This window comes from Rhea pennata, chromosome 3, assembly GCF_028389875.1.
Source record: "Rhea pennata isolate bPtePen1 chromosome 3, bPtePen1.pri, whole genome shotgun sequence".
Taxonomy (NCBI): Eukaryota; Metazoa; Chordata; class Aves; order Rheiformes; family Rheidae; genus Rhea; species Rhea pennata.
In genome coordinates, this window is record NC_084665.1 from 116968435 (window position 1) to 116980702 (window position 12268).

Sequence of the window (12268 nt, forward strand, 5' to 3'; positions counted from 1 at the left end):
TGTGAAATAACATACATTAATCTTTCTTAAAGAGCAAAATAATTACTAATTATTAATAGTAAACTCAAATAAGAGTTCAGCAGCCATCATTTCAGGATTTGACACTATGGCTTTACATCCAATGTTACACATACTCTGTAACATGTTTTCCAAATACAATTTTATGAAAATATATGAAAATATTAAGATGTGCATGGATACAAAAAAAGAAAAAAACACATTGAATTTTGCTTGATTTTGCTTCCCAAGAACTGTCATTAACTTTAAGAAACATACATCTCTAATCTCTTGTCCAGCTCCTTTGTAAGCCTGAAGGTCTGCAAGCATACTTTCTGAGTCCTGTAAAACTGCACTGATCTGATTCCATACTTCCCTTTCTCCTTCTGTGGGCTGTGCATCTGAGAAAGATAAAAGCAAAAGGCACAAAGTCAAAAGATAGCTGCAATAAAAATGGCAACATTACTGAATTCTACTTAACATTATATTCAATTTGACTGATTGTAACTCCATTCTGACTCTATAAGTTTACCACACCGCAATTCTGCATCAGAAAGTAAAAACAAAGTTTGTACTTTCTAAGCTGGGGGTGGTGGAGGGGGGAAACAGTCTCTGATCTACAGCAAAGTTTTTTTTCTATAAAATTTGGCAAGTTCTTGCTCAGAATGGCTCTTCTCAAAAACAAGCATGTAAAAGTAAAGCAGAATCAGAATGTTATCAGAAAATAGGATAATGCATCAGTCCTTTAGTAAAAAACGTCCCTCTGTTTCATCAGCTCTACAACTTAATTACAAAGGGTTGTTCTGATTTCTTGCAGCTTGGGGATAAAATCAGACCTTGCAGTGGATGGAGCAGGTGAATACCATGCCCCTTTAATTTTTCTCTAGTTGACACAACTTCCCTAACCATGCAAATATGTCTTTATTTATTTATTTGGGGGGGGGGGGTTGAATCTTATGACAACTATAAGGAATTAAAAGCACTGTAATACCTTCAGTTCAAAACTCACCGATTAGAAAGAACTACTACATACAAATCTACCTTAATAAACAAGAAATACTAAAAATACTTTCTCTATGTAGTTTTTTTTTTCCTTAAAGAAAGGAGATTCAGTTCTCTGGCTGCATTCCAGCATGGGATTCCTTCACTGCCCACTTCCCCCCTTCAGAACCAAATAAAACAGTGTAACTTGCAATGTATGGTAAAGATGGTAAATAATAGAGGTTCTCAAAGCCTTTCTCAATGACTTTTCCAGTTAGGATAAGGATTTTTAACCCAGTCAAAATTTTTAGCATCTGGATCTGTAACCTCCCCCCAAGTGTGCCTTGAATATTATCTCTGAAAATTATCCTTTTTGTTTAGGAACTATTAGATACCTATATTAAGACTCATTGTTTAGTTTGTTTAAATACATCAAGTGGTCCTTGTACTAACCAAACAGGAATGGCTGAGACTTATCTGTCTATAGCTCTGAAGCAACTTATGCTGAAGAACTTTTCTATACTTGTGTTTCATTATGAGTTCCATGAAAATAAGCAAATGAAACGACTCTGATTTTACATTCTGGAAGTTTGATTTTACTCTGGAAGATTGTCCTAATAATCTTGATAAAACAGAAACTGGATGAAAGTAATAATTAGCTGGGCTTACTCAACTGCATTTTATATCCAGAATAACTTCACGTGACTAAAAAATTCCCCTGTTCTCCAAAACACTTACCTTGTCTCCTTCCTAACACCACACAGACTACTCTGCATCCTTCAGAGAAAAACTGAGATTGGAAGCCCATGCCCTTCTTGGCTTAGCTTACTCCCTGATACCAGTGATGCCAGCTCTCACCTCAGAGGCATCTCAGAGGGAAAGTAGAGACAAATGGAAAACTTTCTCAAACAGCAAAATCACAGCTCTGAGATACAGTTCACTCTGTGAAGTTCACAGTTTTACTGCCTGGTTCTTTTCCCAAAGCTGCAAGAAATCTCAGGTATCAATGACCCACAACCACGTACCTTCTGAGAAAGAAGGAAACAAAATAGTAAATATTCCTGAGCTTAGTGATTAAAGTGGCAATCTTACTAAAAAGTTACACACCACAGAACAACAGATTCACCTATGTAACAGTATCTACATTTTAACAGTTAAATACAAGTTAATTAATATTTACTGAAAACGTAATTTTAAGATAAAAAAACAGTAGTTTATTAGTACAAATTAAGAATGTAAATTTGCATATTCAGATCATCTGAAGCATGGACTGGTTAACAAAGTACTTTCATGCTACTTTTTACAGTTTACTTGCTTTAAAAATATTAACTCCTACAGAAATTTAAATACTACAGACTGTTCAGCACTTTTAGATTAAGCATGCTCTTTAGTAAAACCATTTATAGTTCTTCTTTTTCAGCTTTTCCCAATTAAACTTTTTCAAACTTGATGAATATTTGAAACCAATTGAGCTTTCTTTAGTATCCCAGAACCTGGGGAAACAGGAGTAGGAGGAAGGTGGGTAGATGGAAGAGTGAAAGTGAAGGGAGAGGAAAAGGACTGCAACAGGCTTAGCTTGCATTTGCAGAAGCGGTTTATATTTACGCAGAAAGTGCTTAGCTTAAAAATAAAGGTAGAGAGGATGATTTAGACCTTTTTTTTAAACATGCATCTCACTTATAAAGTATATGTTATGCAAACAGATGCTCAGATAAGATTACGACTGTGTTTCGAAAGGGATTTTGCAGGAAGATCTCACCAAAAAATGGTCAACTAAAATGCCCGCAATAGATCACTTTAGAAAAAAATTCGTCATGTTGTGAACAGTAATAATAACAGATGATAATGATGATAATATTAAAAGGGATAAAAATCCAGTCATAAAGAATTCTGTAACTTTCTATATTGTCTTCTGTTCTAACAAAGCCAAAGCTCATTCTTCTCATCTGAGTAACAAACATTATTTCTGCAAGATTTGATATGGAATCACTGCTTCCTAGTAACTATTTCTTTTGACTGCAATGGACAGAAAACCAGTATCTGCTTAATTCATTTTAGCACATTTATAAATAAAACTAAAAGCACTAACCATTATCCACACCGCAGATAAGTCCTCTCAAATAATAAGTTACCATAATCACCAAACTTATTTACTGTATTTAAAGTTTGATAGTCTGTATAGTACCTATGATTAGTCTTCGGAGTACATTCACTTTAATAAGATGGATTAGTAAACCCTTCCACCTTCAAAGGTGTTTTTCCACTGTGAATCCTAGAACTAACAATTACAGTTCTCTATCATTTTAAGAGTCAGACTAGGTTTGACTATTCTATATCCAGCTTCTATCAGCAAATTCTAATTTAAAAAGCAGAAATTATAGCTCTGGAGAGAAGAGTAACTATCAGCTCCATCAGCAATAACGGGGGTATGATAACTCCTCCAATCCATGAACAAATAAGTCTTCAATGTTTACACATGGTCTATTCCATGCTTTAGATGCGTCTTGAGGTTTCATATGAAGAGGAAAGATAGGCCAAGTATTACTAATTTCTTTTAATATGCATTAGATTTTTCAAGTGCATCATAGGGTAGGAGGGTAGAACCGCTATCCTCCTCTTTCTCAGGAAAATGCCTAGCCTTTGGTTCAAAAAACCCAAACCGTCCAAAAGTATCTACATCATTCCTCACTAACTTCACATTAGAAAATAACACAGAAACTGCCATATAGACACAGGAAAACATTAATATTCATAAGACAAGACTACATATAAGACAATGGTTATAAAGCCTTTACCAATACAAAGTGAAATACAACAATATCTCAGGAGTTAGTTTTCGTGAAGAAATACAGTGGAGTAGTAAAAGAAGTGCTTCCTATTCATATATCCTTTTTGAATATCAAATGCAGTCCAAAAGCACAGAATATTCCACCTTGAGCCAAACTGTTCACAGGTTAAGAGGATTTCCACTGAAGATGGTTAGCCTTTGCATTTCTTTAAAGGAGGCATCATATCTGTCTAAATTATCACAGTCAGCTAGCTCTGACAGCCTAGTAACATAAAAGTAAGTAAAACAAGATGTCTTACAAGCTCTGCTTCCAGCCTTTCTTCTCCTGTCCACTGCTAAATATGGCTGCTAAAGCTCACCAGCCAGCAAAAGCAAGTTAGAGAGTGGCGTATGTATTTTACTGTATTATACTGAAGTCCTATTTCAGGTTGGTTAAAATGACATTGATTTTTCTCCTTCCAATCTGGGACACAATTAGACAAAAAGCTAGTTTATGTCATTAAAAAAGACAAGTTGAAAAGCATTATTTACTATAGTGTACTATACAGCATTTCACAGGATATGAAAATCTACTGTACTCTATATATTAAAAAGAGTATTATGTTGAAATAGTATTTTACCCATGGTTTAAGTCCTTTGACTTAAAGTTCCATTATATACTGGATTTTAAAATTCATCCTTTCTAAACTAACCAAAACAAAATTAAGCTCCCTAAATTGCTAGCACTTGCTATGGGCACAACTCAATGCCAGGGAAATTAGTGTCAGGTATCTTCTTGTTTGCGCCTCCCTCAGCCATTCAGTGGATGTATGGCTTCAAGAGAAGATGGATGTGATCTTTCTCTAACTGAACCATAACTTCTTCGTTAGGGCACTCTCTGCAGGGCAGGAGACTAGACTTTAATCTCCCTCGGGCTGGACACAGATTAGATCAAATCTTTCCCCTCTAGAGTAAAGGTATTAATTAATACCCTATTATGCAAAAACTGGGCAGTGACTCTGTAGCCAGACATCTTCCAAGAATAGAGGTGTGCAACTGTACATGAACAATTATCACCAAACACTTCATGAATCCTTGCATCCGGGTGGGGAGCAATCCTAGAAAATAAGTGGCCTTGATTCTTGGTGAGGGGGACAGATCAAATTGGGATCAGATAACAAGCCCACTTTGCTAACATTTAGGAAGAAGTGGAACATGCTCAGGTTACCTACTTAGCTCTCCAAGTTTAGAAATTTTATTTGCTTTTATTTGAGGAATGGGACTGAACATGCCACTTAAAGACATTTTCTGTTTTCCTCCCAGTAACTTAAAATAAGCCTTCAATAGCATGTTATAAAACTTCAATCTTTTAGAGTTCTAAACAAGCTCTTGTTATCACAAACATCTCATTATTTCCAAAAGTATCTATACAAATATATACCCTCTGCGAGTAGTAGTAACTTGATAATAGATTTTTTTGGGGGAAAAAAAAAAAAAAAAAAAAAAACCACATTCATAATCTGCTATGAAAAGAGCCTCAAATACTCAGAATTCTTTCACCTGTTACTAATTAAAACTAGGTCAAGATCTAAAGGACAAAACAGGTTTTGAATTGACAAAATACATTTTAAGACAGTTTACCTTATGGGCTAATCTTATAGGCTTAAACATTATGGTCTTTCTGAAGAAAGGAAGACTTTCCTTTTGTTGAGGAAGATAGGATTAGAGATGTTCTGGGCGAACTTTGCATCCACAAATCCACAGGGCCCAATGGGATGCACCTACGAGCGCTGAGGGAACTGGAGGATGTTGTTGCCAGGCCACTTTCTATCATCTTTAAAAAGTCATGGAGAACAGGAGAAGTGTGCTTGAAGGATGGAAGAAAGCCAATATCACTCCAGTCTTCAAAAAGGGCAAGGAGGAGAACCCAGGCAACTACAGGCCAGTCAGCCTCACCTCCACCCCTGGAAAGGGCATGGAACAGCTCATTCTGGATGTCATCTCCAGGCATATGGAGGAAAAGGTGGTGATCAGGAGTAGTCAGCATGGATTCAGCAAGGGGAAATCCTGCTTAACTAATCTGATAGCCTTCTATGATGGAATGACTGGCTGGGTGGATGAGGGGAGAGCAGTGGACATTGTGTACCTTGACTTCAGCAAGGCTTTTGACACTGTCTCCCATAACATCCTCCTAGAGAAGCTCAGGAAGTGTGGGTTAGACGAGTGGACAGTGAAGTGGATTGAGAACTGGCTGAAAGCCAGAGCTCAGAGGTGCAGTCTAGTTGGAGGCCTGTGGCTAGTGAAGTTCCCCAAGGGTCAGTACTGGGTTCAGTCTTGTTCAACCTATTCATCAATGACCTGGATGAGGGGACAGAGTGCCTCCTCAGCAAGTTTGCTGATGATCTCAAGCTGGGAGGAGTGCCTGATGCACCTGAGGGCTGTGCTGCCATTCAGACAGATCTTGATAGGCTTGAGAGCTGGGCAGAGAAGAACCTCATGAAGTTCAACAAGGGCAATGTAGGGTCCTGCATCTAGGGAGGAATAACCTCATGCATAGTACAGGTTGGAGGTTGACCTACTGAAAAGCAGCTCTGTGGAGAAGGACTTGGGAGTACTAGTGGACAACAAGTTGACCATGAGCCAGCAATGTGCTCCTGTGGCCAAGAAGGCCAGTGATATCCTGGGCTGCATTAGGAAGAGTGTTGCCAGCAGGTGGAGGGAGGTGATCCTGCCCCTCGACTCAGCCCTGGTGAGGCCTCATCTCAAGTACTGTGTCCAGTTCTGGGCTCCTCAGTACATGAAAGACACGGAGCTACTGGACAGAGTCCAGCATAGGGCTACAAAGATGATCAGAGGACTGGAGCATCTCCTGTATAAGGAAAGGCTGCGAGAGCCTGTTTAGCCTAGAGGAGACAGAACTGACAGCAGATATTAATGTCTATGAATACCTTAAGGGAGGGGGGTGTCAAGGGGATGGGCCCAAACCCTTTTCAGTAGTGCCATGCAACAGGACAAGAGGCAATGGGCACAAACTGAAATACAGGAAATTCCACCTAAATATGAGGAATTTCTTTCCTGTGAGAGTGACAGAGCACTGGAGCAGGCTGCCAAAAGAGGTTGTGGAGTCTCCTTCTCTGGAGATATTCAAAACCTGCCTGGACATGATCCTGTGCAATGTGCTCTAGGTGACCCTGCTTCAGCAGAGGTGTTGGACTAGATGATCTCCAGAGGTCCCTTCCAACCTCAACCCTTTCTGTGATTCTGTGATTCTAATTAAAGTCTTCACTAGGAAGACTTGGCTCGTCATGTACTCTTCCTAGAAAACCTAGCTCCCAACTCAGAAACGAGATGTGATTAAGAAATTGGTATATAATCAGTTCAAATCTGTATTTTGAATAAGAATACTCACAACAAGGTACAAGTGTGAAAGAACAATCCAGTTCACCTTCCAAAAATGAAGAGATTCTTCTTCTCTACATAGACTATTCCAGCATATCCTAAAAAACCCACCACAAAATCCAGTAATTTGGCTGAATATATCTAGTTCGCCCCAAAGAAAAGGCTTTATCATCTGCACAGGAGAAAACTCTTCACCATCACACATTGGAGAGACAATTATCACTCTCTGGTACTGCTGTTGGCTTTCAAGGTTGGACTGAATGAAGCATCAAAATGCTGAATTATTCAATGCACCTATACAACAACCCTCTATATTAAGATAAAATTTAGCTTTAATTAACTTCTCTTTGCGCAGATCCATAGTAGCTGCCTAACTCTAAAATGATTACTGAAGAGCATACAGAACTGTTGATATACATCATTAACTGAAATTAATACTGGATTTGACCATTTAAGTATGACCATGACAGTTATGAAACTTGGTTCTCAATTTAGAATTAAAAATAATGACACTAAAAGGTATCACAAAAAATGCAGCCAATCACAGAAGCATCTGCAGGGAGGGGAAAAAAGAGGGTAGATTTTTAACAAATTTTTATGTATCTCAAAATTTTCTAGGGGAAAATTAAAACAGTCACATTCCAAATGTTATTAAAATGTGAAATTTAGAAACAAATTTCTTTTTCAATAATTCTTCCTCATTTTCAAATTGAAATAGAATTTTTAAAAAAATATCTTTGAGCTAGCTGAAAATACTTTTTTTTCTACGTGTTTCAATGTGTTTCTATGTCTATTTCCACTGGACTACTATTTTTCAAGAACTCAAGAATTATCCAAAAGAAATGTACTGGAGAGGCTAAAGCTAAGTATGAAAAGAGCAGGCTGGTGAAAAATATGAGAGCAAAAGGAGTGTGCAACCAATGAAAAGCATTTTGAAAAAGTATATTTAAAAATGCAGAACAATGGAGTTTTTCAGAAGATCCAATACAAGATGCTCTGTTAAAAATTTTCATCAAGATAGAAAATTTTGTTCTAGAGAATCATAATTCACAAGAAAATAAGATTTTAAGAGATGTTGCACAGGGCAACTCATCTCTACAATACACTGCCTAAAAACATGTATTATTAAAGGGATTACCCTTTAATGGTGAGGGGGGAATAATCCTACTATGCTGACCTCACACTGCAGTTTCATGATGGACCTAAGTCCAAGTCTGCTGATCTGCTTGTCCTTCTGTCTTGAATTTTTATTCACGCTCATGTGCCAGTCCTAGGGCTCTTCTGAACATGCAGTCATCTGGATTACAGTTTGATCTGGCTTAAAGACTGTTAGGTGGGGAAAAGAGGTAAACTTAAAAAAAAATAAATAAAAAAAAAAAAAAAAAAAGAGAGAGAGAGAGAGTTTGTACCTAGCCAGGACATTTTTCCACGTAGCAATCATGTGTTTGTCTCATATCCTAGCATAAGGATATGAGACTATGCAACAGTGTCACCTATAGGATCACCCATTTTGAGTGGCACAGATTTAGATTTTCAAGTCAACAATGAGTGAATTTAACATTTTAACATTCTTTTACCGCTTTATTTGCATAAACATTTATATTACTTTTGGCTAGTATCAACACACAAAGCCTCTGATTTTTGAGGTAAGAGGAGAGACTGTTTCTGTTCCACTTTTGCTCACCAGGAAAAAGGCTGTTTTACTTTTATTGCTTTTCCTTTTTTTAAAAAAAATAGTATTTGTATGGCACACTGCCTGCATAGCAGGAATAAACATGTTATGTCACATATTTTCTTTTCAGCTACAATAAAGTTCAAATGAAGAGCAGTACAAAATATCAGAGCAGGAGTACCCTAAAACTCTAACCATTTCAGAAGTGGTGCTGACAGATGTAGTTTGAGATTTGAGTGTACTGCTAATGAAAAAAATACACAAAACCAAAAAAGCAATATCCTGATGAAAATAATGAAATACATTAAACAATCTCAAAACACCTTTCATTTAAAAATGGACATTCTCTAGAATGCTTCCTGCATAATGTTCAACATTAATTCTTGCAGGGGAACTTAGCAGAAGCCTTCCTTGGATATTTATATGAGGATAGCAACATATTCAAGAAAGATACTGAAGAGCAATTGATCATCTAGAATTTGAAACTATAGTTTTGCCTATTTAACTTTAGTTATTTTTCACTCTAAATCAAAGATGCAAACAGGTATAATATTCTTCTCAGATCAATGTGTCAAAAAGGTGTTGCACAGCTGGAATAGATCATTGTGGACAGAAAGGAATATTGCATTTCTACAATCAAGCTTATCTTCCTTTCAGCTTCTCATCTAAGATCCATCACATGGATCTACTTGGAAGATAATTGGAAGATTAGTAAATATTTAGAGTCTTACAGCTAATCTATTCATATTTGAAACTGAATGAAATCTATGATAGTCCTATACTGAGTCTGAGCCCAATATAAATACAGTCAAAATCCCTTTTGCTGAAAGGCTTTAGCAACAAAACAGAGGGATTTTTGTTCTCCTTAAAACAGCTACCTAACTTTTCATTATTAACCTAGATATAAAAGACTTTGTATGTATGTATGTGTGCATGTCAGTGCACATATATCTTTTATATTTATCTTTTATATATATAAATATATATATATATACACTATGTGTGTGTATATTTTGCCCTTTAAATGTAATAAAAAAGTATAACTACTTCAATATTCAGGGTACGTGCACATCCCACTAATACAATTAAGAGGAATTAAAAAAAAGGAAATATAATTGGGTAAGCAAACATTTGTATCTACAGTAATCTTAACTCTGCCTTATTTTAAATTCATCAGATCAAAACCATTTTCTAAGTTATTTGCAATGTCCAACAACCACTGTGACTGGAAAGCACTTTTTGAAGAAAGCAGAAACAAAATTGCTAGCTCTGCTTGCATTCAGATTAAGTCACTTTGGAGGAGTGGGGGAAGACCAATAAAATTACTTGGCAACTATCACATACTGTTTATTAAAAAAGGTGGGGGCCTAAACCAGAATATTTCTGTATTTCTATCCTGGAATATCAAGAGTTCATCATACTAAGGGTTGTCACAGGAGAATTACAAAACTATAGAAGTAATTCTAGTCTCTATCGCTTGACTAAACTTACTTTTTCTTCGTAACACAAACAATAACACGAAACACACATCCAAGTTCTCTCGTTTCTCTACTATGAATCTATCATATTCTATGATTCTATCATAACCTTATTTCACGTCAAAAGAGACATTAAGTCATTCTGTTTTACTTTGTGTTGATCCAAAGCTCTGGGAAGTCTTTTTGATTTTTTTTGTTTACAAGGAAACCTTGGTAACTGCACTGGATTCAAATAGTACTTACTACTGCTGACATCAGATAGACAATAATAAAAAGTAGTACAGGAAAAAATAGGAACAGTATGCTAAATGTCTGACTTTTTGGATCAGTTTGATAAAATAGTGAATCTATGAATACCTATGGGGATTCTATTTTAAAATACTTGAATTTAAATGAATACATATTCTACAATATGTAATTATAAACAAAATGTTAAATTCAATGTTTTCAGTACCATCAGTGTCTACATAAATAATACAATTCCCCAAATCTATAAAGTATGCAAAATTGTTCTATATACATACAAGTAAAAACATACATTCATTCTAAATTTGTATTGCTATCGTTAACTATTGGGTAAACAATCATTTTTGTGTGAAAGGTTCATGAAAAGATTAAAAGCAATTGGGAGGGGAGAGGAAGAACATGGACACGTAACAGGAAGATGAGTAACACAGCACAGATCCATAAAATAAACTTGTGCCTCATACTACGCAGATGATATCAAGACTATCTACCATATACGCAAAGATTTCAGTATGTGCCCAGGTGGTTACATAAGTGTATATATGTCTGAGATATTTCAGGCATAGTTTAGTAGTCAAAGCATCTTTTTTAATAGGGTATCAAAAATCCGGCCCCAACTCCAGACCAGAACTAATGATTCTATCTTCAGCAACTCAACCTTATAGATACAAGGCTGAAGGATTTTAATAGCTCCTCTGAATCAACTTTCATCCACTGAACTCAAACTGAAAACTAAGTACACAGAAAGTCATTAAACAAATCCAGAAAGCATGTAAGTAGATTCTTACTCATGCCTATTAACAAAAGAGCTTCCTTTCACTCCTTACAATGGCTAAATAGAGGAGATCGAAGTCCCCAACTAAAGGGCTCTTCAGTTACATCTCTTCTACATAATACACATTTCACCCAATAAAACCTCCAGGAGTTTAATTTAAAAGCAATAAAACTGCAATACATTTTAACCATTCAATCAGGAGTGTCAATGTATTTAAATCTGGAGACAGCTCAGTTCCTCTCAAGTTAGTGCCCAGGTGTGAGCATTTACCTAGCCTAATCACTTGTCACTTCCTTCAGGAGGGGATGTTCTCAGCATCTCCCTGTTTTACTTCTTGTTGGCAAACATACCAAACATACTTTTGGAGAGAGAGGGAAAAGAAAAGCCCTCCACTGCCAAGGCAATAAAATAGGTATTTTCCCTGCTCACTATTATCTCCACTCCTACAAGGCCTCCCACTGCCAGACCACCTGTTTCCTGCCAAGTCTGCAGTTTTGGTTAATAGCACATTCTTACAATGCATGACATGATGGGACTGATTAAACCTGGAAGCTCAACCCAGCTGAAAACCTTTGTAAAAGCTTGGCAAGCCACAGAACTCCATTAAAATATTCTGAAGTTTGATAGACAAAATTGCATGATGGTTTAGACAAAGGTTTAACAACCCAGTTTCACAATAAAATTCTCAAATTATAGAAATTGAAGAGAGGATACAAGGCTTGCAGTACCTTTTTGTAAGTCTAAACCAACCAATTAACTTTCATCCACAAGAAACTGATTCTTCATAATGTGGTAAATAACTTCAGGAGGAGAAAGTTAAGTGCAAAGTTATATTCATAAATTGGCTCTCATCTAAGATAGCATGGTTGAACAATTTCATCCCTAAGATTTAAATAGGTGTTTAACTGACTTTTTGAACCAGGGCTTCACAGTGCATACATAAAGTCTCATAT

General features: G+C 36.5%; 1 protein-coding gene across 9 annotated transcripts in view; it reads right to left on the reverse strand.

Moving 5' to 3' along the window:
- Positions 1-12268, reverse strand: part of CYRIA (CYFIP related Rac1 interactor A) — a 60201-nt gene that overhangs the window by 11348 nt on the left and 36585 nt on the right. For 7 of the 9 annotated variants that reach the window (XM_062573147.1, XM_062573150.1, XM_062573153.1 and 4 more), the window contains one exon: positions 277-398. In XM_062573147.1, the coding sequence (XP_062429131.1) occupies positions 277-398 (122 nt within the window). Of the gene's footprint in view, positions 1-276; positions 399-8282; positions 8400-12268 lie in introns of those variants that run through there. The other 2 variants (XM_062573154.1, XM_062573155.1) reach the window with 2 other exon arrangements.